This window comes from Vombatus ursinus, unplaced genomic scaffold (assembly GCF_900497805.2).
Source record: "Vombatus ursinus unplaced genomic scaffold, bare-nosed wombat genome assembly UNPS02012758.1, whole genome shotgun sequence".
NCBI lineage: Eukaryota > Metazoa > Chordata > Mammalia > Diprotodontia > Vombatidae > Vombatus > Vombatus ursinus.
Window position 1 is genome coordinate 79,326 of NW_020952536.1, and position 26,770 is coordinate 106,095.

The window sequence follows — 26,770 nt, forward strand, 5'->3', positions numbered from 1 at the left end:
AAAGACACAGATTTAGCTATCGAGAGAGACAGAGCTAGAACTAGAGATAGAGATAGAGATGATAGAGATAACTTATTGCGTCCAGATCCTATGATTTCATCTGTGTAATAACCTTCCTGGTTAAGAAAAATCCTCTATCAATGCAGATCAGCAACTGTGTTAAATTTCAAATCTTAAAAAGTTACTGGGGGCATTGAAAGGGTCACCCAGATGGCTTAGTGGATAGAGCCCTGGCCCTGGAGTCAGGAAGACTCCAGGAAGACTCCCGAGTTCAAATCCAACCTCAGAGATGTGCTAGCTGTGTAACCTTGGGCAGGTCACTTAAGCTTGGTCTGCCTCAGTTTCCTCAACTGTAAAATGGGGATAATAATAGCACCTATCTCTCAGGGTTATTATAAGGGTCAAATGATATAATACTTGTTTTAAAAAAAAGGCAATTACAATACCTGGTATGTAGTAACTGCTATATAAATGTTAGCTATTATTATAATTACATGTCTATGGTCTCACAGCCAATAGGTTTCAGAGGTGCCACCTTCCTGACTCCAATATAGATAAAGAGACAGAGATGAAAATAGAGATAGATCATATAACATAATAAATAATTTTGATTTTCATTGGTAGAAAGGGGCTCTGTATCAGGAGCTCTTTAGAATTAGAGATCTTTTCTGCACGCATGTGTCTTTATATAAAAAAGCATTTCTCAAACCCCTACTAGGTGTTAGGGACTGTGTAAGGCTGAAAGGTGGCTTAGTGGATAAAGTTCTGAGCCTCAGAATCAGGAAGACCTGAGTTCCATTCTGACCTGAGACACTTACCAGATGTGTCATCCTAGGCAAGTCACTTGACTGCTGTATGCCTCAGTTTGCTCATCTATAAGATGGAAATATCAATGTTAGAGCTATTATACATGTATACATGTAGGTAGCCATTTATAGAGAGGCCTGAGAAAGACAGTCTAGCAACTAGTAGCAGTTTCTAGTTCTAAGAGTATTATGCCCAATTGTAGCCCGGGGAAGCTTCTAAATGAACCTTTTTATTCCCTGAAGACTTCAGGTTAGGTATCACTTCACCATTCACAGAATCTTAGAATTTTAGGGAGTTCTAGATCTGAATCTTTGCTGAAACAACAGAGTAATAAGTAAAATGACCTCAAGGCTTTGCTGAGACTGTGTTGAGGGCATAGACGGCCATACTGACAGATAGCCCTACCAATGGTTGGCTGGCTTGCCAATAGGTCCACAGGTCCTGAAGGGCTTTGTCTTATAGCCTCATTGAAAGCCAGCTGCCCTTGGCTGCAAAGACCAGAGCCCCTTAAATAAGAATTCCTGTCATCCACTTTATGGCCAGTAATTCCTGAAGGGGCTAGGGTATCTGGTGGCCAAGATGCTCAAAGAAGTGAGGGGTGGGATGTTCCGGTTGTCTTCGTCCCTAGTTAGGCTGATGGGTCCAGGATGCCTGGATCCCTTCCAGGCAGATTGGGGGAGTATTAGGACTCTTGTGGGTGAAGGCAGTGTGCTGGGGGATCAAGACCCCTGGGTCACTGAGTAAAGATTTACACCTGGGTGCAAGAGCACAGTGAAGCCTAGGGGTCACGTGGGAGGGGAAAAACTCCAGCGTTTCTGTGGGGAGTGGGGCGAGGCATGGGTAGGGAGGGGGTCAGGATGCATGGGTTCTTGTAGGGCGGGGATGGCCAGGACGGGGGCTAGAGGTCGAGTTTGGATCGTTGCCAGCGTGGGGCCTAGAACACCTGACCTCTTGACAGTGCGGGGTCTGCAGGTCAGGACTCCTGGGTCCTTGTTGGAAGAGAAGAGGGGTGGGATGCTTGGGTCTCTGCGTTGTAGGCTCTAGGGGACCGGATGTTTGCCTTCTGGTGCGGGCGGGGGCGGCTGGTGGGCAAGATGCCTGGGTCCCGACGGGGGCGGGGGTGAGGGAACTGGGGATTCGGAAGGGGGGTGGGCAGAACCGCAGTAACAAAGGCCTCTCCATCCGTCAGGCAGCGCCCCCCCCTCTGCCCCGCCCAGCGGCCCCCCGCATCCCCTGATTGGCCGGTCCCCCTGCCCGTCAGCGCCGCCCCCTCCCCGGGTCTGCAGCAGGGCTCTCGCCGGCTCCTCGCGCCCCCCCCCCGCCCGGTGCCGCAGGCGGGGAGCCCCCCTCCCCCTCCCCCTTCCCCCCCGGGCCCCGCGCGCCCCGGACCGGCCCCCCTTTCCCCCTCCCGCCCCCTGCGCGCCGCCATGCCCCCCCCCGCCCCCCGGGCCCGGCTCCGGCTCCTCGCCGCCGCCGCCCTGGCCGGGCTGGCCGTCATCAGCCGAGGTACTGCAGCGCTGGGGCCGGGGGGCGGGGAGGCTGGAAGCTTGGGTCCCTGCGGGAGGCGAGGAATCAGGACGCCTGGGTTCTTGGCAGCTAAGAGGTTATCATTGGGTTCTAGAGTTGGAAGTGACCTTAGTGATGTGTCTGGGGGGGGGATGGATGCTTGGGTCTTGGTGGGGGGCGGGGAGGGGCACTGGGGGATCAAGACGCTAGGGTCCCTCCTGGGGGTGGAGGCTGGACGCTGGGATAGCAGAGGGGAGGGCTCGGGGAGGACTGCTGAGTCTCTAGGGGCTTCCAGAGATCGGTCAGGGGGTGCCAGTCCCCAGGGGTTCTGGGGGCCTCGGCCGCCTGCCTGGATCCCAGCCGGATGAGAGCAGAGAAGGGGACAGGCGGGAGTGGGGTGGGGTGAGGGGCGGAGGGGGGCAGAAACCTGAGTCCTGAAGCTGGCTGGACGGGAGAGAAAGGGATGAGAGCAGGAGATTGAAGAAAATGGTTTCATCGGCCTTGGGGCGAGGGGTTCAAATAAGTGGAGTGTAGAGGGTTGCGGTGGAATAGGGAAGAAGGTGAAATAGATCATTTAGGTCTATTTCAGTGGGGCAGTGGGACTTGGAGGCCAGACCACGGCGCGGGCGGGGGCGGGGGGGGGCGATGAGAATAACTGTGCTGGAGGCTCAGGTGCCTATGTCCCTGAGGAGGGTGGGTGCTGAAGGTTGGGGTCGTCTGGCTCATTGAGGGGGTAAATAGAGGCTAAGGTGCCGGTGGGATAGAGAACAGGGGCAGGGCAGTGGATCAACCAGGTGTCTGAATGATTGGGATGGCTATGGGGACGAAGGGGGATGGGAAGGAGGGCCAGTGCTGGCAGCGATTTCTCGGGCTCCTGCCGGAAAGGTTAATGGACTGAAGAGATGCTGGACTAATTAAGTTTCCCTGGGCCAGGCCTACCTGGGGCAGAGGCTTCTCCCAGTAAGAAAGGGGTTAAGGGGGTCTAGGCCCAGCTGACCTCTGGCTCCCAAAGGAGATTCTCCCATGGTCAGAGATCCGGCCATCTCCTCCAGCCAGGCTGGAGGGCAGGGGAAAGGGAGAGGCGGGGTGGAAAGGACCAAAGCTTTGCCCTGCCTTGCCTACCTGTCTGAACCTGGTTCTCTAACTTCCCCCTCTGTAGTCTTGGCTTTGTCTCTGGCTCTTTCTGCGTCTCTGTTTCTCAGTTTCATCCGACTGTCTCTGTCTCTCTTTGAATCTTCCCTATTTCATATAACTCTCCATCTCTCCACTTCTTTTCTTACTTTTCCATCTATCCTTCTGTTTTGTTCATTTCTTCTCTACTTACTGTGTCTATATCTCATTCTCTCTAATCTTTTAGTGGTCTCTATGTGTCTCTTCATGTCATCCTATTCTTTGTGTATGTTTCTGAATGATGTCTTCTCTTTACCTGTCTCCACATCTCTCTCTGTCTCTGTCTCTGTCTCTTTCTTTTTCTTTCTCTCTCCTGTCTGTCTATTTCTATTTGTCTGTCTATCTCTCTGTCTCTGTCTCTCTGTCTTTCATCTCTCTTTATCTCTGTCTCTGTCTGTCTGTCTGTCTCTCTCCCTCTCCTGTCTATTTCTGTCTGTCTCTGTCTCTCTGTCTCTATCTATCTGTCTGCCTCTGTCTCTGTCTCATCTCTCTTTATCTCTCTCTCTCTCTGCATGTGTGTGTGTGTGTGTGTGTGTGTGTGTGTGTGTGTGCATGCGTCTCTTTCATGGCTTCTTTCTCTCCATTTTTGTCATTTGCCTCTGTTTTTAAAATATCTCCAGGTCTCTCTCCCTCTTACTAAGTTTCCTTCATGTTTTCTCTATCTGTTTTTCTGTTTCTCTCTGAGTGTTCGTATTTCTGCACTTGTTTCCCTCAGCATCTTTCCCTCCTCTGCCCATCACTTCCAATTCTAAGACCCTCCCTATGTATTTTCCTCCTCAATATCCATCTCTTTTTCAGCTCTTTTTCTATCTCATCTCTGAGTCTCTGAATCTTTCTCTTTTTGTTATTCTGTCTGTATCTGGGTCTCTTGTTAAAATTCTGTTTCAGTATTTTTCCATGTCTGTCTCCTGATCTGCTTCCCCTATTTCTCTTGGTCTCTACTCTGGCTTCCCTACTGTTTAGTCCATTAACCAGGATAATGAAAATCTCTTAGCAAATGGACTGGAAATCATTGACCTAGGTTTCAGTCCCAGCTCTCTCACTAATTCCGTATGACCTTGGGAAAGTCATTTCCCTTCTTTAAGTCTGTTTTCCAACTGTCTAATGAGAGGGTTAGACTAGGTGGTTTCTGATATCCCTCTCAGTACTGACATTCTTTGTTCTAGGTTTTCAAGTTCATTCAGCTCTGACATTCTGCATTCTATGTTCTGAGATCCCATTTGCCCTTAACATCCTCTGTTTTATGCTCTAAAGTTACTTCTGAGTCTGATGTTCTATATTCTTTCCCTTCCAGGAGAAAGAATATATCACTTTCTGTTCTGAGTTCTCAAGGTGCTTTCACCTTCAATATTCTATAACTAAGAAATTTCCTAGTTCTGATATTTTGTTTTAAGTTTCCTCTCAGCTCTGACAACTTCCATCCTGTTTTCTTACTTCAGTCCTAATCTAATGTTCTCTATTCTAGGTTCAAAAGTTCCTTCCAACTCTGGCAATCTTCATTCTGTTTCCTTAGATCAATTCTACTCTAACATTCTCTGTTCTAGACATCCTCCATCCTGTTTCCTTAGATCAATTCTATCATAACATCCTCTGTTCTAATTTCAAAATTTCCTTCTGACTCTGACATTCTTCATTCATAAAGTCTGTTCCAACTTTGACATTCTCAGGTTCCTTCCAACTCTAACCTTTCAATGTTATAAAGAACTTTTAATGTTTTAACACCTCTTCTAGCTCTGACATTTCACATTTTAAAGTCACTCAAAGTTCTGACATTCTATGTGTGGTGATCACCTCCTTCTTTCATACTCTCTATTCTAGATTCTAAAGTGTCTTTCAACTCTAACCTTCTCCATTCAGAAAGTCCTTTTCTACTCTGACATTCTCTGTTCTAAGTTCTGGGGACCCTCCCAACTCTGATGTTTTACCCTAAGGTCCCTGTCAGCTCTGACATTCTCTGTTCTAAGTTCTGGGGACCATCCCAGATCTGATGTTTTACCCTAAGGTCCCTCTCAGCTCTGATATTCTCTGTTCTAAGTTCTGGGGACCATCCCAGATCTAATGTTCTATGCTAAGGTCCCTCTCAGCTCTGACACTCTGGTTTAGGCTGATTCCTCCTTTCACAGTGTTCTTGAAGAAGGCGTGGAGGACAGGGCATTGAGTTGCCACTGGGGTGAGGGCCAACTCAGACACTTTATGTTCTGTATTTTAAGAACCTTTCCAGCCCTGATGGAGATGTTCTCAGTTTCAATGGCTTTTGTGGCTCTGCCTGTGGGATTCTCAGACCCTTCCTGCTCCTTCCCCACATCCTGAGCTCCTATTCAGGCAATGGCTGCCCCAGCAGCAAGAAGCCCCTTCTGCTCCCACCCCTTCCACCTCCTCTAGCGGAACTCACCTTTCCCTGGGGAGAGCAGAGCCAGGGCTGAGGTCTGAAAACAGACGACCTTAGAATAGCAGACGACCTGCCTCCTGTCTCTTGGCAGACACCACTGAGGTGAGAAGGTTTTGTGCCGGATTGTTCACTTGCCTGTTTGGGGACCTCAGGAAGCAATGAAAGGACTGAGCTTCCTTCCGAAGATGCTTGGCTGGAGGAGACATCTGGGCTGCTGGGGCCGTAGGAGTCAGCCCCATAGCATCCGCTTGAAGCAAGTGATGCTTGTACTTGATGAAGAGAGAGAAATGGGCCCCACCTAAACAAGTCTCAGGTTCACATTGAGATGGTAGATAACTTCCGAAACTGGCACCCTGAATGATCATCTTCCCCACTCAGGATAAAAACTCCAGTATGTCATTCCCTTTCTCCCATGGAATAAACTGCATCACCTATCTCCTGTAGAATAATGTCCATCCTCTTGCCATAATTCCAGCCAGTAATTAATCCATGAGTCTGGCTCTGAGGAGTCTGCACAGCAGGGTCCCTGTAGGTACGTCCAGTCCTTGAAAGGGGTGTTCTGGGGGCCCTAGAGAGCTAGGAGTGTGTGTGTGTATGTGTGTGTGTTTCCATACCCCACACCCTTCTCCCATTTCCATGTGCTAACTCCTGCCAAATCCTTGTAACATGGTTTTTATGTTGTTGTTCAATCAAGTCCAACTCTACGTGACCCTGTGGACTTTTGTCCATGGAGTTTTGTCCATGGAGTTTTCTTGGCAAAAGCACTGGAATGGAATGTTATTTTCTTCTTCAGTGTGTCCCCATTTTACAGATGAGGAACTGAGACAAAAATAGGGGTTAAGTGACTTGTCCAAGGTCACACAGCTTGTAAGTATCTAAGGCCAGATTAGAACTCAGGTCCTAGTTAATAAGATTGAGAGCTGAAGCTCAGAATAGCAGAGCCGGGAGGAACATTAGACCTCATTAGTCCAAGCTTCCTCCCCTCCCTTCACAACTTTCCTTCTGTGGTTCTCTCCAATCATCTTCTTATTCCTTCCTCTCTTCAGCTCATTACTTCACTTTGTGGTAGTTCAACCTGTTGGCTTGTTTCCATCCCTCCCACTGTATTGTATTGTAGTACCCCTCCCCAAAGGAGGACTTTTAATGAATATACCTGGCAGTGGAAGTGGGACTTTGAATCAGGGCTGTGTGTGTGTGTGTGTGTGTGTGTGTGAGAGAGAGAGAGAGAGAGACAGAGAGAGACAGAGAGAGACAGAGAGAGACAGAGAGAGACAGAGAGACAGAGAGAGACAGAGAGAAGAAGAAGAAGGAGGAGGAGGAGGAGGAGGAAAGAGAGAGAGAAGGAGGAGGAAGAGGAGGAAGAGAGAGAGGGTGGGGGAGAAAGAGACTCTGGAAGAAAACTTCATTTCAAATAGTTTGTGATTACCAGTTCATGTGTATATGTATCTAAAGATCTGTGTGTCTCTACATAGGAGACAGTGTGTCTTTGTGACTTTGTGTCTATATGTCTATTGTTTGTCTATATGTGTCTGCTCTTGTTTCTTCGTGTTTTTGCATGAGACTGTATATCTTTATGACTGTCTGTTTCTTTATATATCCATGTATTTGTCTGTGGAGCTCTATATTTATTATTTGTGTGTCTTTATTGGTATGTCTGTGTGCACATCTGTGTCTATCTCCGTCTGTTTCTGATTCTGTTTTTTTTTTCTTCCTAGAAGTGTTTGACTTTGTATCTCTATATTTGTGTGTGTGTGTGTGTGTGTGTGTGTGTGTGTGTGTGTCCTTGGGACTATGTGTCTGCTTGTTTGTATATCGGTGTGTCTGAGACTTTCGTCCTTGTATATATGTCTAGATGCCTGTGTGTGACTGTGTGTCCATCTGTGTTTCCCTTTCTGTATGTGAGAGTGAGTGAGTGTCAGCATACTGAAATCAAAGCTCTATAGGATCTAAACTGGGAGAGCAAGGAGGATCATTGCTCCGGGGTCTGGGGCAGGGGAGTTGGAGCCTATAGTGGAGACGTGTTGGAGACAGTATGTGACTGTGTCCCTGTGCCTTACTATGTCACTGACCTATGACTGTGTGTCTCAAAGTTACCCTCCTTCTCAGTGTGGCTTGCTGTCCCTGACTCGGTGTCTATTTTGACTGGATAGAATATTCTGAACAGTGGAGAAAGTCATAAGGAGGGCAGGAGTGGGGTTGGTAAAAGCTGCCTGTCCCGGGGGGGTGGGTGGGTTCTATTATTTTGTGGTGGTTTGCCTTTGTGTGTGTCAGTATCTCATAGGGACAGCAACTTCACTCAATTTCTTTCCCTGGTGTCCCTTAAATACAGGAAAGACTTGGGGGTGGAGCAGGGTGACAAGAGGCAGGGGAATAGATGTGATCTCAGATAAACTCTAGGATGGGGCACCTGTTCCCCATCCATCCACTGCAAACACATACACATATACCCAGAGTTTAGGAATGGAAGACTCTAAGAGCCGGGGGGGGGGGCAGCCTTGGAGTTGTCTGGTAGCAATTATCCCGAGATAAAAAGGGACCTTGGTTAATTAGTTTCTCCCCTCCCTCTCTTCATATTGCCTGCTGGGAGATTTGGCCAGGATCTTTTCCCACTTCCTTCCATCAGTGGTTCCAGGGTATTTTGTGATCCAATTCAGGCAATTGAATCCCTCCCTGTCTCAACATTTTTGTCTCTTGACATCACTGTATCTATGTCTCTGTTACTGTCTCTCTGTCTCTCTTTTTGTCTCTCTGCCCCATTCTCTCTGAATCTTCCTGTGCCAGGGGAGTTTGCCAGCCATAACCCACTAGAAAAAGGGATGACAAGGGCTGGCTTGTGCTTGTGTTTACAATGTCACAGGGCACCACAGATTGTGTGGGTGACATGCCAGCTCTGGCCCAGGTTTTGTGCTTGTAGGGGATGGGATGGAGATCATGTGCCCCACCCCTCCCCCTCTCTGCAGGGTTGCTGTCCCAGAGCCTGGAGTTCAGCTCTCTGGCAGACAACTACACAGTTTGCGAGGGAGACAACGCCACACTCAGGTACAGCCAAGACCCTCCCTATGCACCCCCATCCCTCTCTCCCTGATGGCCCCCTCAACCCAAGGTCCCCTCACTCGAGGTAGGGGCCCCATTCCCTCCCCCAGGGATCTCCCCCCCCCCAGGGTCCCCAGCCCCCTCCCCACGGGGCCCGGTGCCCAAGCCGGTGCCAGCCAGAGCCTCCCCCGTGGCCGCAGCTGCTCCATCGATGAGCACGTGACCCGCGTGGCCTGGCTGAACCGCTCCAACATCCTGTACGCCGGCAATGACCGCTGGACCAGCGACCCGCGGGTGCGGCTGCTCACCAACTCTCCCGCAGAGTTCTCCATCCTCATCACCCGCGTGGGCCTGGGCGACGAGGGCCTCTACACCTGCTCCTTCCAGACCCGGCAGCAGCCGCACACGGCCCAGGTCTACCTCATCGTGCACGGTAAGAAGCACAGGCCGGCTGCCCCAGCGAGAGGCCGGCACCGGGCACAGATCAGGGACCCAGGAGAGACGGGGGAGGGCAGGCACTGAGGGGTGGGGACAGAAACAGAGACCCAGGCAGAGACACCAATAGGAGCATGGACCTCGAGAGGGGCAGAAACTCCAGCACAGGGAGAGAAGAGAGGAGAGGAAACATGAAGGGAAAGAGAGATAGAAGAGAGGGAGGAGGAAAAGGGAAAGGGAGGAGAGAGGAGGAGGAAGAGGGAGTAGAAATGAAAGAGAGAGAAGAGGAGGGAGGGGGGAGAGAGAGAGAGAAAAAAAGAAGGAGGAGGAGGAGAGGAGAAGAGAGGCAAAGTTAGGTGGGGGGTGGAGAGATGGAGACCCAAAAACCGAAAAAAGAACAGAGCCCCAGAGGCATACAGAAACAAGGCCACAGACAGCCACGGCCACCAAGGAGTGAAAGGCGTGGCTCCAGAGACCCAGAGACAGAGCTAAGGCTGAAGAGGCCCGGAGTGCTGTCCTACTCCTGTCCTGCTGTGTTACCAAAAGCCCCAGGGGAAGGAGGAACACAAACCAAGACAGAAACAGAGACAATATAGTCTCTCAGAAGTCGAGTCTCTCAAGGGAGAGACAGAAAAAGGGCCTAAGAGCCAGAACCGTACAAAGAGAAAAAGCATAGGAAGACAGCAGTGGACAGAGAGCAGAGAGGCAGAGACAGAATCAAAGAAAGATATACAGACTACCAAAGAAAATGCTGAGGCAGGCTTTTCTGCCCCAGCCCCACCTCCTCAGGGTTCCATAGCAGCTAATATCATGGACTATTGCACCTTCATCATCCATCCCCATCCTAAGAGGCAGGAATTAGAAGTCTGGGTCTCTGAGGGATAAGGCTGGGGGGAGGATGCCTGGGTCCCTTAGGGGCAAGGATTGAAAACTGGGATATTGGGGTTCTTGAGGGAGACGAGGCAGGAGGATCAGGGTGCTTAGCCTGCTTTAGTAGGCAAGGCTAGGGTATTATGTGTTTGGATTACTGAAAGGAAAAGAAACTGGAAGAAAAAATGCCTGGGTCCCTGGTGGGAGTTGGGGGGTGGAAAGGGGTTTAGGAGTCCAGGATTCCCAGAATCCTCTGGGGGGGGAGGAGGGTACTAGCAGTTCAAGATGTCTAAAGGGGGTCAGAGATGTGGGATCAGGAAACCTGGGACCCTCAGAGAGGAAAAGCTGGAGGATCCTGACCTCTGGGTCACCTTCTGCTCCCGCTTTCCCCCATCTTTCTTCAGTCCCTGCCCGAATCGTGAACATCTCCTCTGCTGTGACAGTGAATGAGGGTGGGAACGTGAACCTGCTCTGCCTGGCTGTGGGCAGGCCAGAGCCCACAGTCACTTGGAGACAGCTCCGAGGTGAGGGGCCCCACTCCTGCCTGCCTGATGCCGCACCCTAGGTCCTATGTTCCCATCTCAACCCCCAACCTTTCCTCCCAGGCCCTGCACTGCTGCACTTGTTATACTCCAGACCCTCCCCAAATTCCTTAAATCCTAACTCCCAGACCATGAAAGATCCCTATCATGCCCCAAATCATGCATGTGTGGGAAACTCATCTTTTACTCCAAGACCACAGTCATAGAGCTTAAACTCCCAGAATCAGAATGCATTGAGCCTCAGGAAGCATCCAGTCCAACCATTTCCCAGAGGAGAATCCTGCATCTCTTGGACACCTCCAGTGATGGGGAGCTCACTGCCTTTCTACCCTTAATAGTAGAATCTCAGAGATAAAAGGGATCTCAGAGTCCACTGTAGGGGCAGTTGCTGGCCCTGGATAGGGCACTGGGCCTGGGTCAGGAAGACCCAAATTCAAATTTGGCCTTAAATACGTGCTAGCTGTGTCACCCTGGGCAAGTCACATAACTCTTGTTGTCCTGTTTCATCAACTATAGAACAGAGATAATAAAAGCACCTGCCTCAAATGGTGCTTGTGAGAAGCAAATGAGATATTATCTATGAGAGTGCTCAGCATAGTACCTGGCACATGGTAGGTACTATATAAATATTCATTCTGTTCTCTTCCCTTCCCATCTAATCCAACCCACTCCTGAATGGGAATCCCTTCTCCAACATCCTCAGCAAATGGTCATCCTACCATTGCTTGGAGACTTCAAATGATGGGGAACCCATTATAGTACTGTCCCAAATATCTGTTCATCATTTTAGCAGCCTTGGAAATCAGAAATGGGAGAGACCATGAAATATGTAATGTCAGAACTGGGAGAGATCTTACAACGTAAAATGTCAAAGACAGAAGAGAGTTCAAATCCCATCTCTGACACTACCTTATGACCTTGGTCGATCACAACTTCCCTTGGCCTTAAAATAGACTAGACTTAGTAGCTTCTGAGGCCCCTTTGAGCTCTATATCCATGAGCTTTTGAGCACTCAGGAGGTTCAAAGCCCTCTGGTAGGTACTGGTAATATGTGTAACAACAGATAAGAGCATGGGCCCTGCCCTCCAATTGGCAATCCAACAGATGAGAGAGATATGCACACCAAGAAGTGATACAAAGGAGAATGAGATGAGGGCAAAGGGCAGATCCAAAGAATGTTATAAGAAATTTGAGGGGAGAGAGATATATTTCACTGTGGGAGAAGGGTATTAGGAAAGGTTTCATAGAGGAGATGCTGTCTGACCTGGAACTTTAAGGAAGGAAGAAACTTCAATAGATATCTAGATAGGGAACTGAGAGAGGATCTTCCAGACATGGAGGAAGTACATGGAGGGAGTGGGATGAGATAAAGCAGGGAAGGTATAGTTGCAACCCGTATTGTGGAGGGCCATTGAATGTCAATATTGAGACTGTACTCAACAGGAAATAGGAAGCTCTGAGCACTTTTGAGTAGGGGAACAGCAGGGTTACAACAGGAACCAGTGTAGAGGAAGGAGGTGGGGCTGGATACAAGAAGATGGCTTTACATGCTATTACAGAAGCCCGAACAAGGGGCAAAGAGAGCCTTCACCCCTCAGGATGATGACCAGGTAAGTGGAGACAAGGGGACAAATGCACGTGATGCAATTGTAGTAGGATGGTTAATACTTGATAACTGATTGGATTTGGGAAGGCAAGGAAGAGGAAGGTACCCAGGGTGGCCCTAAGGTTTCCACCTTGGAGAGTAGGAGAATGGGGTGCCCTGAAGGAAAAAGTATCACAGTTACCCAGAGTTGGAAAGGACCTGAAAAGGGCATTTAATTCAACACATACTTAAAAAGGGATTGCCTCTGCAATGTCCCTGATAGGTGGTCCATTGGGCAATTCCCACCCTTCCCTGTGGGTCTCAAGTTCATTACCTAAGGGCCTGCCCAGATCCAACAGTCTGTGATTCTAGGATGAATTAGCTATAGTCTTCTCCAGCCCATCAGTCATGCATTAAATATTTACTGGCTAGGATCATGGAATAAGAGACTGGAAACCACAGAAGCCATCCAGTCCCACCTATACCTGAGCACAAATCCCTCTGTCCACATCCAGTCAGTGCTTAGCAAAAAGCCCAGTGCCTGGCAAGGTGCTCTGCACCTAGATAGGTACTTAATCCATTTTTGTTGAGTTGAAGATCCCAGGATGATGGTGGCCATACACTCTTCATTTGAAGGCCTCCACTGATGGGGAACTCACTGCACCAGGCATCCCATTCCCTTTGGGAGAGCTCTGATTGTTAGGAAATGTACCCTTGTGTCAAACCAAAATTTGATCTCTGATCCCTAGACCTCCCACCTATGGTGGGAGAAACCCCAGGTACCCAACCTATTGAATTCAACTCAGCAAAATTTGATTAAGCAGAATCTGTCTTTTGTGATCCACACTGGAAGAGAAAAGAGAGCTTCAATGTAAACTATTCTCTCAAATCTAATAGCTGTGAGGTAATTGTTGGGTCTCACTTCTTTGGACCTTAAAACAGAATACTAGAGCCTTAGAATATGGTTCCACATTCCTAAGGTGGAAAGAATCACAGAACATAAAACGGCAGGGCTGGGAATAATCATAGGAAAAAGAAAAAACTGGAAGGCTCCTTAGAACTTAGACTATCAGACCACGGAGGAATCTTAGGGGGAAAAGGAGAATAAAATCCCACCAATAACTTTAATAACAGCTGAACACTCCAAGGATCTATGATTTCCCTTAGCTGCTAAGATTATCAGTCATAATGATGGCTAGCATTTGCATGGTCCTTTTAAGGTTTTTAAAGCACTTTATAAATATGATCCTGACAGCAACTCTGGTGGGCTATAGGTGCTATTATTACCCCCATTTTACAGATTAGGAAACTGAGGCAGACAGTAGTGCAGTGACTTGCCCAGGGTCAGACAGCTAAGAAGTGTCTGGGGCTATATGTGACTTCAGCTCTTCCTGACTACAAACCCAGCATTCTATCCATGTACCACCCAGGTGCCTCAAAGGTTAAGTGACTTGTGTATGGTCACACAGCTAGTCTGGTTGGGAGGCAAGACTTAAACCCAAGTCTTCCTGACTCTAAGGACTGGCTCTCTATTCACTATTATATACTGCATCTCACATGAAACCATAAGGTTTGTAAGATACAGTACAAGTTTTTTCCTATTTGATTTTTAGAACAGAGAATGTCGGAGCTGGGAGGGAGCTTAGAGCAAAGAATGTCAGAACTATAAAGCTCCTTAGAACACCGAATGTCAGAAGTAGGAGGGACCCCAGAATATGCAATGTCAGAACTGGAAGAGTTCTTAGAACAGACTGTGAGATCTGGCAGAGAGCTTAGAACAAAGACTGTCAGATCCTCAGATCCAGGTCGGTGCTTTGAACTTGAAATGTCAGAACTGGATGGGTTCTTAGAACACAGCCCACAGAATGCTTGAGCTGGGAGGACCTTTATGATCAATATTCAAAGAGCACATAGCTCCAAGAAGTCTGAGTCATTTACCGGAGACTTCTGGCTCTGATACCTGGGCACTAGGCCCAGAGCCCCTTGAAATCTCTCTGAGCCTTGCAGTCCCCAGGCCACTTCCCCATCACCATATTCTCTAGATCCCCAGACGTACCCTCCCTGACTCTTCGGACCCCGTGTCTTCTCCACCTAGGCGATTACCGAAGTCTCTGACCCCAGTACCTCAATTCGTAGACAACGTCCTCTCCCACTCATTGATTCCCGGACCCCAGGGTCCCCAGCCCCTGTTTGCCCCCTCCATCCGCTGTGCCCCTGCTGATGTGTGTCCGTGTTGTACCCGTGTCGTCCCGTGTTTAAGTGTGTTTGTGTACGCCCTGCCCCCTCCTCCCTCAGACGGCTTCACATCGGAGGGTGAGATCCTGGAAATCTCGGACATCAGGCGAAGTCAGGCCGGGGACTACGAGTGCGTGACCCACAATGGCGTGGCGTCGGCCCCCGACAGCCGCCGCGTGCCCGTCACTGTCAACTGTGAGCCCCTTGTCGCCCTTGTCCCCAAAGAGGAAGGGCTAGGGGGAAGGCAAGAAGCCTGAGTCCCCAAGGGGAGGGGGCTGGCGTCTGGACTCTGGGGTCCCCGAAGGCGCGGGCTTGAGGGAGGGACGCCTGGGTCCCTGAACTGGCAGGTCTGGGGTTGCGGTGGAAAACAGCTAGCCTGGGAGTCGGGAGAGTGCGAAGTCAGAACGGCTTATCCAGCCCCGTCCCCTACTCTGCCTCAGACCCTCCGACCATCACCGATGTGACGAGCGCGCGGACAGCAGTGGGGCGCACTGCGCTGCTCCGCTGTGAGGCTATGGCCGTGCCCCCCGCAGACTTCCAGTGGTTCAAAGACGACAAACAGTAAGAATGGACGGAATGGGGCGAGGCCTTCTAGGGGGTGGGTCCCCAAGTGACGAAGGGAGGGATGGCCAGGTGAGGGGAGTGGAGTGAGGATTACCGAGGGCTGGACTTGCGTCGTGGGTCGGGATGCGAAGGATTTGGGCTTCTTCTGGGGCTCAGAGAGAGGGATGGGGGCAGAGACAGGGCAGGAGGGAGTGCTCCTGGTGGGCAGGGTGGGGAGAGGTAAGTTGTGAACTGCCAGACACTGAGATAATCCTTCTCTAGGCTGGGGGAGATTAAACATATGGGTGCCAGTTCCTCCACCTCAGCAGAGGGAATGTAGAGGTGGTGGGGTACCCAGTCCTGGGTTTGTAAAGGGGTGTGGAGGTTCAACCAAACACACACACACACACACACACACACACACACACACACACACACACACTCTGCTGCAAGGGTCTGAGGGAGGCACGGAAGGAAGGAGGGAGGGACTGACGACCTTGCCCGCAGGCTAGGGGGCGGCGCGGCTGAGGGCCTGAAGGTGCAGACTGAGAGGACCCGCTCCATGCTGCTATTCGCCAACGTGAGCGGCCGCCACTATGGGAACTACACGTGCCGAGCGGCTAACAGGCTTGGGGCTGCCAGCGCCTCCATGCGCCTTCTGCGTGAGTGCGCCCAGGCTACAGCTGGGGACAGGGGCCGAAGTCCGGGACAGAGAGCCCCAGATCTAGGAGCAGAGAGGGGAGGCAGGGGATCTGGAGAGAGAGGAAGAGGGGCACGGACGATGGGGGACAGAGGCGAGGAGCAAAAGTACAGAGGACCGAGGACAGATTAAGAAACAGTGAGACGCAGAGACAGAGACGAGAAGCCAGACCTAAAAAAAAGGAAAGAAAGAAAAGAACAAGAAATGAGTGGAAAGAGAGAAACAGGGAGACAGTCCGACAAAGACAGGGAAAGACAAAAGAAATGGCAAGACTTGGGGAGCCAGAGATGAAGAGAGGACACAAGTGGAGAAAAAAGTCAAGAATCAGGGGCCAGAGAGGACCCAGCTCATGAAAAAGACAAGCAGAGGGCAGAGGGCAAAAGGAGGAACGGTCAGAGAAAAGCAAGAAACAGCGACAAAAAAAGCAGACAGACGGGGTGGGAGGTGGGGAGAGAGGACAGAGGAGGACAGAGATATGGAGAAGCACACATCTGGAGACCGGGAGGATGGAAGGTCTGTGGTTGCAGACAAAGACAGTGAGAATGGTTCTGAGTTGGGGGAGACAGCATCCAATGCAGGGGAGCCAAGAAAATGGCCTGGGGCGGGGGTGGGGCACTGATGTGCCTCCATCCTCCTGACTTTGTTTCTCCTCCCCCTTCCCTTCTGCCTTCAGGCCCAGGCTCCCTGGAGAATGCAGCCTCACGGCCCCCTGGGCCCCTAGCCCTGCTCTCTGCCCTGGGCTGGCTGTGGTGGGGAGGCATGTAGGAGCCAAGGCTGACGGAGAGCGAGCCCTAGCAAGGGAGTGAACCAGCAGCCTGGAGAGAGAGCCAGTGAGGAAGGCCCAGAGTCCCGGGCAGAGGAGGAGGAAGAGGAGAGATCCTTAGAGAACCCATCACTGTGAGGGATAAACGCAAAATTATGCATCGTTTCTACAGCCATTGTCACCCGTTCATGTGTCTGACTGTACCCCAGTTGCCCCTGACCCCCTCAGCCCTGGCCTCGACCCACTCTGGGTACCCCCGTTACCCCTGCCAGCCACAGGCTGCTTCTCACCTCTGCATGCCAGCTTTAGGTGGTTGCACTGGCTGCAGGGGTCCCTGGCCCCCACCACCAGGCTTAGCTTTAGCTTTCTCACCTGTTGGGAGTGGCCCCATCCCCTTGTGTGTCGGATTTTGACCCCAGTGAAGGGGAAAGTTGGAGGAGGCGCTGTGTCATCTCTGGGCCTCTCCCAACAACCAAGGCTGCCTGTCACATTTCTGGGTGTCCCCCTGCCCTCCCCCACCCCACTTTCTGGCCTCCCCCCAGGCCGACTGGTGCTTCCATCCTACTGTCAGGCTGGTAGCTGTGGCCTCCCCCGCTTCAGCTGTCTGCCTCAGTGCTATGTCCCCACCCCTCTGCCACCCTTAGCTGCTTGCCTGTGTCCCTGGCCCTGTCTACTGGCTGCCGGCTGTAGCTCTCGCCACTCCAGTCTTGGCTTGAAGCCCAGTCAGCCGACTGTACCTCACCCACACGTACCTGCGCCCACCAGCGACTGTGATCAGCAATAGTCCCCGCTCCCCCGACCCCCAGCTCTAATTACCTTCTGTTCTGGGTTTGGCTCCCTGGGCCCAACCATAGTTTCTACCCCAGAGGTGGTGGTTTTGCAAAGGGACAGAGAGGATCTAACAGAAGGCCTGCTGCTATCTAGTCCCACTAGAGACCCCCAAACCCACCACTCAGGCAGAGGGAGGGTGAGTCCTGGGCCCAGTCCTGGAGATACTTGTTAACACTCTCCACTACATCAACACTTTCTCAATGTCCATACCGCTCAGAGCTGGCCAGGGCTAAGGAGGGGCTGGGGAATGGGCTGGATCAGGGAGGGACAGGGACGGTACCTCAGAGGGGGGCATGGGCCCCATCCACATCGTCTTCCATTCCCAGGGTCCGGAGGGGGGTGGGGAGGGGAGGAGAGATAGGGTGGGGGTGGGGGAAGGACCCTGGGACCCAGTGTGTCCCAAACCATGGGGAGTGTCGAAACCGCCACACCAATAAACACCTTTTTCCAAAACGCTGTCTGTGACATCCCTGTCCCAGATAACTGAGCTGCAATCACTCTCTTCGAGAGACCTTGGCATCTAGTCTCCAACCCCCTGTCTTGGTTGGGGATCCCCATCTTCTTATCCCCAACTTCTCCCAAAGTACCCAGAGGTCCACAAAGCTGTTTTATTCCTCACTGCTATACGCCAAAGGTATACTCACACACACCCAGCTCAGTTCAACCTCCAGAAAACTCCCACCAACTTATAAGCAGCCACATGGGAAGTTCTGCCCCTCCACCATGCCAAATCAGGAAGTCCCACCCCACCATGGGCAAGCAATCCTTCCTCTGCAGTAGAAAGGCCACTTCCTGCTCTGGCAGTGAACAACAGAGGAAGTCAGGCCCTGTCAGGCCTCTAAGCTTGGTTCTTCAAGGAGGAAAGGGCAGGAAGCCCCACCCCCTCAGCGGCACTGAGACAGGAAGCCTCCCTTATTGGGAGACTGGATGGAATCATGAGACTTGAGATCCCTGACTTTTCCACTGTGCAAAGCAGAGTTGCAGGCTTAGTTGTGCAAAGTTAAGACCCTTCGTCCTCCGCTGAGCACCCAGAGCTCCGGGCAGTTTAATGTCCTCGGGCTCACACTGGCTGCTGCTGTTCACACCTGTGTGGCTGACCGCACTGTTTGGTGAACTCCCTTGGGGCTGGCAGCAGGGCCCTGGCTGGAAACCGCCACCTGGAAGGAAAGAAGCAAGAGGGGCAGGAGGCTGAACTCCAGGGTCTAGGGCAGGAAGGAAGAGGCCTGTCTATGTCTCCCAACCTCACCTCTCCCCAGTTGTGCCTTGGCAGAGAAAGAGAAGAGACCGAAGTTCCAGCCCCACGTGGGTGAACACAAATAGGAATTCTCACTGATATTTTGTAAAGAAGGGGGAAACAGGAAGTCCCACCCCATCTGGTGGGAAAAACAAAGTCCTTCCCCTATCTTGTTAAAGTAGGACTTGTCCCATCTTGTGGAAAAAAAAAAAAAAAATAGGGCCACCCCTCCCTATGAATTGAAAAGGGAGTCCTTCCCTACCATAGAAAGAAACAGGAAGTGACACCTCATGATGCTGTTGTTCTTAAGTGAGCCTTAGAACCAAATGGGTTCATTAGTTCAACCCTAGAAGCCAGGGGAAGTGACTGGATCAAGGTCACACAAGTAGCAGCGTGGCAGAGCTGGCATTTGAATCCAGGTCCCATAACTGCAAAAACCACCCCCCTTTCTTTACATCAGACATCTCCCACCTTAACATACTTTTGTGGTGGGGAGTCTCACCCTTCCACCTTGTGGAGAGAAAAATAATCCCTTTCACTGCCCCCTTCTGAACAGTCAAGCACATCTCATTCTACATCTACTCACAGGACAAGCCCAGGTTGGACTGGGTTCTATGGCAAAACCATGGGGGGAAGGTTGTGGGGCCCCCACAGAGGATACACTCTGTGTCTTCTTCTCTGGGGTGAAGGTTGCAGGGGGGAAGATCAGGGGCTTCTTCCTGCTGTTTCCTACACAGTCAAAGGGAAGGGAGTAAGTGGGTGACTGGCTAGCTGGGCCTCCCACACCTTCCTCTCACTGCCCACAGCTAAATCTGGCCACACACAGGCCAAGGGAAGTAAGGGAATAGGGGGAGAGTCCAGAATGAGCTTTCTTCGATGTGTCCCTTTTAGGTCCAACTGGCTTCTGTTCCCCAGGTCATAAGACATCTATTCTCTCTGCTCCTATCTACTAGACACCCCATTCCCTTTTATCTCCCAAATTCTTCTCTGTTCCTGCTGTCCAAAAATATGACCTAACCCAGGGGTGGAGAACCTGTTGCTTGGAAGCCACATGGGGCCTTCTAGGCCCTTGGATGTGGCCTTTTGACTGGATCCAAGTTTTCCAGAACAAATCCTTTTATTAAAGGGATTTGTTCTGTGAAGTTTGGATTCAGTCAAAGGGCCACAGATGAGGACCCAGAGGGCCACATGTGGCCTCAAGGTTGTAGGTTCCCCTCTCCTGATCTAATCCAACATGGGCCTGGTTCTGCTCTGCTCCTTCCCTAGTGGTCACCTTTCTCGTTGACCAAAGTTGTATCTTCTCCTCTGCCCCAGTCAAGGTTTTTGTCTGTTCAGTCCCCACTGGCCATAGTTCTGCTCCCTCGTCATTGACCAAGTTTCTTATCTGCTTTCTCATTCTAGGCAGGGTTCTCATCTGCTCTCACCCCATTGGCCATGACCTCCTCACTGCCTCACTGGTCACCATGACCTGTTCATCAGTCACCAATTCAAAAGCTATGGAACCATCCCTCGCTCACCCCATAACCGACAGGCACAGCACCCAAGCAGGACCAGCAGAGCTGCAAGGAGGGACAGAGCCAGCAAGGAGCCGAGCACAACGCCCGCAATGGCCCCGGGGCCCAGGATGGTACCTGGTTTAGAGAGGGAGACAAGATTTAAGGATGGTACCCAGGAGTCAGATATGCCAGCCTGCATCAAGTACCCAACTGTGCACACACAGGCACATAGACTCCCAATCTCACCAGCCCGGTAGCTCCGGCTGGAGGAAGGGATCCCAGGCTGACTGCCCAGAGTGGGCAGCACCCGAAGCTTCCAAGGCCCTGGGGGCTGGGAGGGCAGGAGCACTACAGCCGAGCGTTCCCTGGGCCCCAGGAGTAGCAAGGACGTCCAGGCCCCTCCACGCAGGCCTGCGGCCCCTGCTTCTGGTCTCTCTGTCCGTGCCTGCACCTCAAAGCCACTGACTACACAGCCACGTTCCACATCCCACGTCAAGACAGCCACCCCATCAGCAGGCTGTAGCCGCCAAGAGGAGATGGAAGGCCCTACGTGAGAAGGGGAGGAGAAAGAATGGAATCAGGTCCTTAGATCCCTAAGCAGGCAGAACTGGGGGTCCGCGGTGGATCCAGACACCTGTATGCTTAAAAGGGCAGAGATGGGGACAAGGACCCACGGGCCAATGATAGGGCAGGAGCCGTGAAAATAGGACGCGGTCACTGAATAGGGAGAGCTATGATTCAGGACTCTGGGATCCCTCTGGAACTGACCAATGAGGGTGATGCGGTTCCCACCAGCCCCAAGGGCCCCACTGCACAGCACAGAGTAGTTCCCCACGTCATGCTCCAAGCTGAAGTTGCCAAGGAGAAGCCTATGGCCATCAGGGCTCAACTTCAGGCGGCCCCCACCCCCGGGTGCCAGTGGCCGTCCCTCTCGAGCCCAGGCCACCCTGGCTGGTGGAGGACAGCCTGCGACCTCCAGGGTCACCAGGGCCTCCCCAGATGTGGACTTCTCAGTTTCCAGCTTCAGCAGCACTTCCTCAGGGGCCTCTGAGGAGAAAAAGCAGAGTCAAGAAAACTGCTCCCATAAAGCTAATAGCTAGCATTTCTACAGCTTTCAGGTTCACAAAGCACTTGACAAACATGATCTCAAGATCAGCCCTGGAAGATGAGTGATTTTATTATCCCATTTTACACTTGGGGAAACTGAGGCAAACAGGGTTAAGTGAGTTGCCCCCGGTCACCTCCCCCTGGGAGGTATCTGAGGCTGGATTTGAATTCAGGGTTTCCTGACTCTAGGCCCACAGCTCTATCTAGGGGCCACCCCAAGCCAAGGAGAAAGAGGAAGTCTCGCCCTCCCTGGTGGACAAATGAAAAATGGAAGTCCCATCCTTTCTCCTATGGTAGAAGGAAAAGTACACTTAATTCTAAAACTAAAAGAAAAAAAGGGGGAAATTTAACTCCTTGTCCCCTGGGGAAAGGATGGTTCTTCTACCCCCAGAGCCTAGGACCTTTCTTAGTCACAAGAGGAAGTTCCACCTCTTTTCTGGGGGACAGGGGAGGAAGTCCCACCCCCACCACGGGGTAAATGGGGGAGTCTCTAAGAATTAAGAGGAAAACCTCTGAGACCAAAGATTTTTTCCTCGCACTTGGGACAAGGCCCGTTTAGTTCTGTCCCAGAAGCTGCCTCCCTCTTGGTAGAGGCGGAGATCCGCCCCTGGTTCCCAAAGGCGGAAGTCCCGCCCCCACTTACTGGGGGTGACGCTACAGCTCCTCGTGGCCGCGAGGTGGCGCCCGAGGCACGTGAAGGTGAGTCCGCTGAGCTGCGGCCGCGCAGGGACCGAGACGAACAGCGAGGAGGGAGAGGGGCTCGCAGGGACGTCCGGGGGCAGCCCCGTCCACTGCACCGAGGCTCCAGGGACGCCCCCGGGCCACGTGCAGCCTAGGAGCAGGCTTCTATCTCCCGGGGAGGCTTGCATGGAACAGCGCGGGGAGCCGGGAGGCGGGGCTGCGGGAGGGGAGGGGAGGGGTCACAGAGGGAGCCCCGCCCCCCAGCCCTCTCCTCCAAGCCCGTCCCTTCCCTCCTCCCGCCCGCGCTCTCAGTAGGCCCCGCCCCCTTCCTCTTAGCCCCTCCCTGTGTGCCCACCCCGCCAGCCCTCTCCTTCAAGCCCGTCCCTTCCCACCTCCCGCCCGCGCTCTCAGCAGGCCCCGCCCCTTCCTCTTAGCCCCGCCCTGTGTGCCCGCCCCCCAGCCCTCCTTAGCCCCGCCCGTCTTCTCCGCTGAGCTCCAAACCTCCCTGCTTTCACCCTTCCCTGTCTCTGGCTGAGAACCTGCTCCCTTTCCCGGTCTTCCCTCGGACCCAGGCCCGCACCGGCCACGGTGAGGTTGAGCAGCCCGCGGCGCCGGAGTCCTGTGCGTGGATTGGCCGCGAGGCAGGCGTAGGCTCCTGCGTGGGCTGGCCCCACGCCGGGCAGGAGGAGTCGAGGCCCCGCGGGCACGGCGGCCTCTCGTGGGTCTGCCAGGCTCCAGGAGAGCTCGGCAGGCGGCCTGGAAGCGGCATTGCAGCGCAGGGTCACATTGCTGCCCACCGAGACGTAGCGGGCGGGGCTTGCGTCGCCGTCCGAGGACACAGTGATGACCGGGGGATCCGGGCCGTCTGCGGGCGGGAGAGGCGTCAGTGTCCTCTCCGAACCCGCAGCCCCCGGACCTAGGCGTCAGGACCCCCGACCCGGGCGTCTCGGCCCCGGAACTGCACCCCACCTCCGGGGGCCCCGGGCACTTGCCCTTCCTACTCCAGGTGTCCCCCGCCCCGCCCCCCGCCAGGGATCCAGGCATTCTCTCCGCCTCGGCTCCCCCCTCCCTGTGCGCCCTCTCCTCCCGCTTCGCCTTCCATTCGTCGGGGATCCGGAGGTCTCATGCCCAGCTGTGCCCCTCGCTTACATAGGACGGTGACGGCCGCCGTGGCCTCACTGGCCCCGAAGGGGCTCTGCACGCGGCACGTGTAATTGGCCTGGTCTGTCCTCTTCGGACGCGCGATGACCAGGTCGACTCCGTCGATCCTCAGCCGGGCCGGACCTTCACCGTCTCCGGGCCCCGCTTCCAGGGGCCGCCCTCCCTGGCTCCAGCTGAGTTGGCCCTGACCGGGCCGGGCTCCCACGCAGCGCAGCCGCAGCTCTGGCGCCCCTTCCTCCGTCACTGGATCCGCGGGTACCACCGCTAATCGTGGCAGGGGCTCTGCGCAGGAGATTTGGCAGAGGGCGACCGGACTTAGGCGCCCCCGTCACCCTCCCCCTCTCCGCCCACTCCCAGGGAGTCCTGGTGGCACCTCAGACTGTATCCTCATCTGTAAGATGCTGAGAAGAGCGCCTACTGTCACAGGCTTGTTTGAGGATCAAACGAAATAATGTGTATAAAGACCTTTGTGAACCAGAAAGCTCTACACCCATGCCGGCTCTGACTAATGGGAAGAGCTGGGATAGGTCCAGTGCTCTCCTTTGACAAATAAGTAACCTGAAACCCGGAGCGGGGAAGGGACCGAGGTCAGCTCCCCCCGTCGCCCCCGTATCCACCACAGCCCGCCAGTGCGTTGGATTTCAGGACTCCTCTGCCCCCTCACCGTACACGTAGACTGTGACCTCCCGGAGCTCCCGTTCACGCCCCGCGTGAATCAGCTCCGCAGTATAGTGGCCGCTGTCAGCCAGTTCTGCCTGCTCCAGATCAAGACCACCCGTTGCCTGGTCAAAGCGCAGCCGGGTCCGGTAGTCTGGGGCTAGGCTGGGTGGGGCGGCTTTGCTCCCCAGGGTCCCAGCCGCCAGCACTGTGGTTCCCCGACGCCAAACCACGACCGGACTGGGTGGGCCCAGGGCTGGAGCCGGAGCTAAGCGTAGGGAGATGGGAGAACCCACGAGCACCGACAAGGGACCCCCAGCAACCCGCGGGCTGGACCACCCAGAAGGCACTTGGAGAGGCGGCTCTTTCAAATGCTGAACTGTAGGAGACGGTGTTCTCTCTCTGGGTGCTCCAGGAGAGGAAGCGTTCGCACCCAGCGCCGTAGCAGAGGAGGCTTTTCCACTCAGAACTGTTGAGTTATTCCCACGAGAGCTGCTGGGAGAGGGGACGCTCACTCCAAGAGAGGGCACTGAAGGCGAAATTCTGCCACCAAGAGTTGCAGGGGATGACGTTCCCATGCCTGAAACTGGATGTTGTGTTTGGGAGAGAGAGGACAGTGAGAGAGATGGGTAGCGGAAGGAGGCAGACGCCCTGCGGCTGCGGGTCTTACACCACCAGAGGTACTTTGAGGAAGGGGCCTAGGGAGTGGGGAGAAGGCTCTCCCATAACTGGGGAGTCTGTGGAGAGAACTCAGAAAAGGGCACGAAGGTCTTTCAAAGGCAAAAGAGAAAAAACGACCAGGGCAGGATCTCAAGGCTTCCCCCACACTCCTTCCCTCCCCCCCCCCAAAAAAACCCAAGGTTATGGAACCCTTACAGAGAAAGCCCAACTCATAGGAGAGCCCTGAGATGAAAGGTCTACCCAACTCTACCAGAGAGGTGCAGTGAGTAGCACACGGTAGAGATGTCTCTTACAGACAAGAGTCCTGGAAAACCTTGAGACAATTCCCCTGGCAGTGAGGTCTCCTGTGAGGGCACCTCAAGAAAAATTCAAGTCTCCCACAGTGAAGGGACAGAAAGGGCCACAAGGGTCTAGGTAAAGGCTTTCCCATTTGCCACAGGGTATGGAGGGGTGCTCACCCAGAAACAGGAGTAGCAGCAGCTGGAGAGGCTGAGGCCCCTGGGTGGCCATGTTGTCAAAGGCAAAAAGCCAGGGGTAGGTCCGGCCTCCCAACCCTCCTAGAGCTAAGACGGGTCTGACAAGCCAAGCGGCTTCCTGGGTGGGGATCCCGCACCAACACAGGGGACACAACCCATGGATTTATGAATAGAACTGTGACGATTCTCCTTGCTACCCTCCCCTCTCCACACTTCCTCCAACCCAGGTGAAAGCCCTAGTGAGCACCAAGCCCAAAGGCATTGGTGTGGGGGAACAACCTTGGCCAGAGGGGTCCAGGGTTTGAAGGGGAAGCAGCCGTGGATTCAGGGATTTCCCAGCTACTGAACAAAGCCCTAGTCCCTGGGAAGCCCTAAAACCCTAGGGGAGTTTGTAGTCCAAGAGACTGAGGAGAAGGGAGGGGCCCCTCTGGACGCCAGTGAATCAGTGCCATGATGTGTGGAGAGGATGGAGTCAGGTGGAATTCCGGAAGACTTCCTGAACCAGGTGTTTCTAAAAGGCAAGTCCACGAGGCCACAGAGAGGAGGCAAAGGGGGGAAGGGTGCCACAAATTTATTGGGGGGAGGGGGAGTTCAGACATGCCCTGCCTCTTTCAATCTGGCCACGAGGTCCTCAGAGGTCTCCACTTTCAGCCCTGCTGTGCGCTGGGGCGGATCCTCCACACTGAGCACAGAAATGCGGGAGGACGTGTCCACCCCCAGGTCCCCAGGCTTCACCACTTCAATCTTCTTCTTTTTGGCTTTCTGAAGGAAGATTTAGAGGGAAGGTCTAGGCTCCGTTATTCTGGGAGGGGCAGAATTGATGTTCCCATTCCCATCAAGGCAGCAGAAGGGCAGAAGCCCCTCCTCCAGGGGGCCACCCCCACCCACCACCACCCCCAAACCCAGCCCTCTGCTCAAGACCCACTTATGCACTCTTTCCCAATGGCAGGTGGGCCCTGGTGTGTCAAGAGACAACCACTCCAGGGGCTCCCAGAAAGCGTGACCAGGGACCCTTGGAAGCTGACAGGGCCACAGCAGGCATTGGGCCAACAGACCAGGAACCAGTGAGCAGTTAATCTAAGGCCCACATTTTATAGATGAATCAACAGGACAGCGGGAGACGAGAAGAAACACCCATGGACCCTCTGGCTTAGGGGAGAGCCAGGCCCGAGGCTCCAGTGCCACCTCCAGGGCTATCGACCCAATCATTTTTCAACATCACATCCCTCCTCAGAGTGCAAACCTTGATTGTGCATCCAGGAGAAATTGACCCACCCCACATTTGGAGAGGGTAGGAAAGGGAAGGGGAGGAGAGCAGGGAATGAGAGCTGACTTCAAGCAGATGGTTTGGTAGAATGTGCAGAGTACAGAACCTGGAGTCCCAGATTCAAGTTGTACCTGGGACATTTATCAGCTGAGGGCCCCTACGGGGACTCAATTTGTTCTCTGCAAAATAGGAAAACAAACAGCTCCTACTTCAGAGGTGCTCTGAGACTCAAACTGTTTGGTGTTTTGTAACCTTTGGAGCTCTCGTTAGGCCTACAAACACAAGCTGTGGCTAAATGTCCGAAGAGCAGAGAGGGACAGAACTGCTCTGTTTGGGGGACAGCCGCAAAGCGGAGGATTCACAAGGATGGCTGGAGCTCAGGAAACATGTTCTAACCATCAGCACTATCTGTAAGTAGGATGGGAGACTTGAAGGGGCAAAGGCTGAATGATCACAGGCGGGGGATGATGGAGGCTGGGATTTGTGGCCTCCCAACTCCCTTCTAACCTCTTAGTGCTCCTCTGTCAGGAGGATCGTGGAAGTCTGAAAGGACTGAGGAGGGGATGTGTGTGTGTGTGTGTAAATGTGAAAGGACTGAGAA

General features: G+C 53.2%; 3 protein-coding genes across 6 annotated transcripts in view; 1 reads left to right on the plus strand and 2 right to left on the minus strand.

Moving 5' to 3' along the window:
* Positions 1 to 2,234: 2,234 nt before the first annotated feature.
* On the plus strand, positions 2,235 to 17,729 carry IGLON5 (IgLON family member 5). 3 transcript variants are annotated; one of them, XM_027858190.1, is made up of 8 exons: positions 2,235 to 2,313; positions 8,833 to 8,911; positions 9,106 to 9,338; positions 10,615 to 10,734; positions 14,633 to 14,767; positions 15,013 to 15,133; positions 15,623 to 15,777; positions 16,489 to 17,729. In XM_027858190.1, exons 1-8 carry the CDS (start codon positions 2,235 to 2,237, stop codon positions 16,578 to 16,580), a joined length of 1,014 nt encoding a protein of 337 aa, XP_027713991.1. In that variant the 3' UTR covers positions 16,581 to 17,729. The 3 variants fall into 3 exon arrangements, with proteins under 3 accessions (XP_027713991.1, XP_027713992.1, XP_027713994.1); XM_027858191.1 differs by lacking the exon at positions 2,235 to 2,313 and adding an exon at positions 4,109 to 6,404; XM_027858193.1 differs by lacking the exon at positions 2,235 to 2,313 and adding an exon at positions 4,109 to 6,263.
* A 666-nt stretch (positions 17,730 to 18,395) lies between these two features.
* On the minus strand, positions 18,396 to 25,424 carry VSIG10L (V-set and immunoglobulin domain containing 10 like). Its single transcript, XM_027858151.1, has 10 exons — positions 24,885 to 25,424; positions 23,753 to 24,331; positions 23,077 to 23,370; positions 22,508 to 22,792; positions 21,890 to 22,144; positions 20,908 to 21,186; positions 20,386 to 20,685; positions 20,161 to 20,274; positions 19,230 to 19,372; positions 18,396 to 18,566 (listed from the first exon to the last, which is right to left on the minus strand). The coding sequence occupies exons 1-10, from the start codon at positions 24,934 to 24,936 to the stop codon at positions 18,489 to 18,491; spliced, it is 2,379 nt and encodes a 792-aa protein (XP_027713952.1). The 5' UTR covers positions 24,937 to 25,424; the 3' UTR covers positions 18,396 to 18,488.
* Positions 25,425 to 25,457: 33 nt separating this feature from the next.
* ETFB (electron transfer flavoprotein subunit beta) overlaps positions 25,458 to 26,770 on the minus strand; it is a 4,077-nt gene continuing 2,764 nt past the window's right edge. Inside the window, exon 6 of one of the 2 annotated variants that reach the window (XM_027858147.1) lies at positions 25,458 to 25,664. In XM_027858147.1, the coding sequence (XP_027713948.1) occupies positions 25,494 to 25,664 (171 nt within the window). In that variant the 3' untranslated portion in view covers positions 25,458 to 25,493. Of the gene's footprint in view, positions 25,690 to 26,770 lie in introns of both variants that reach the window. The other variant, XM_027858148.1, reaches the window with a different exon arrangement.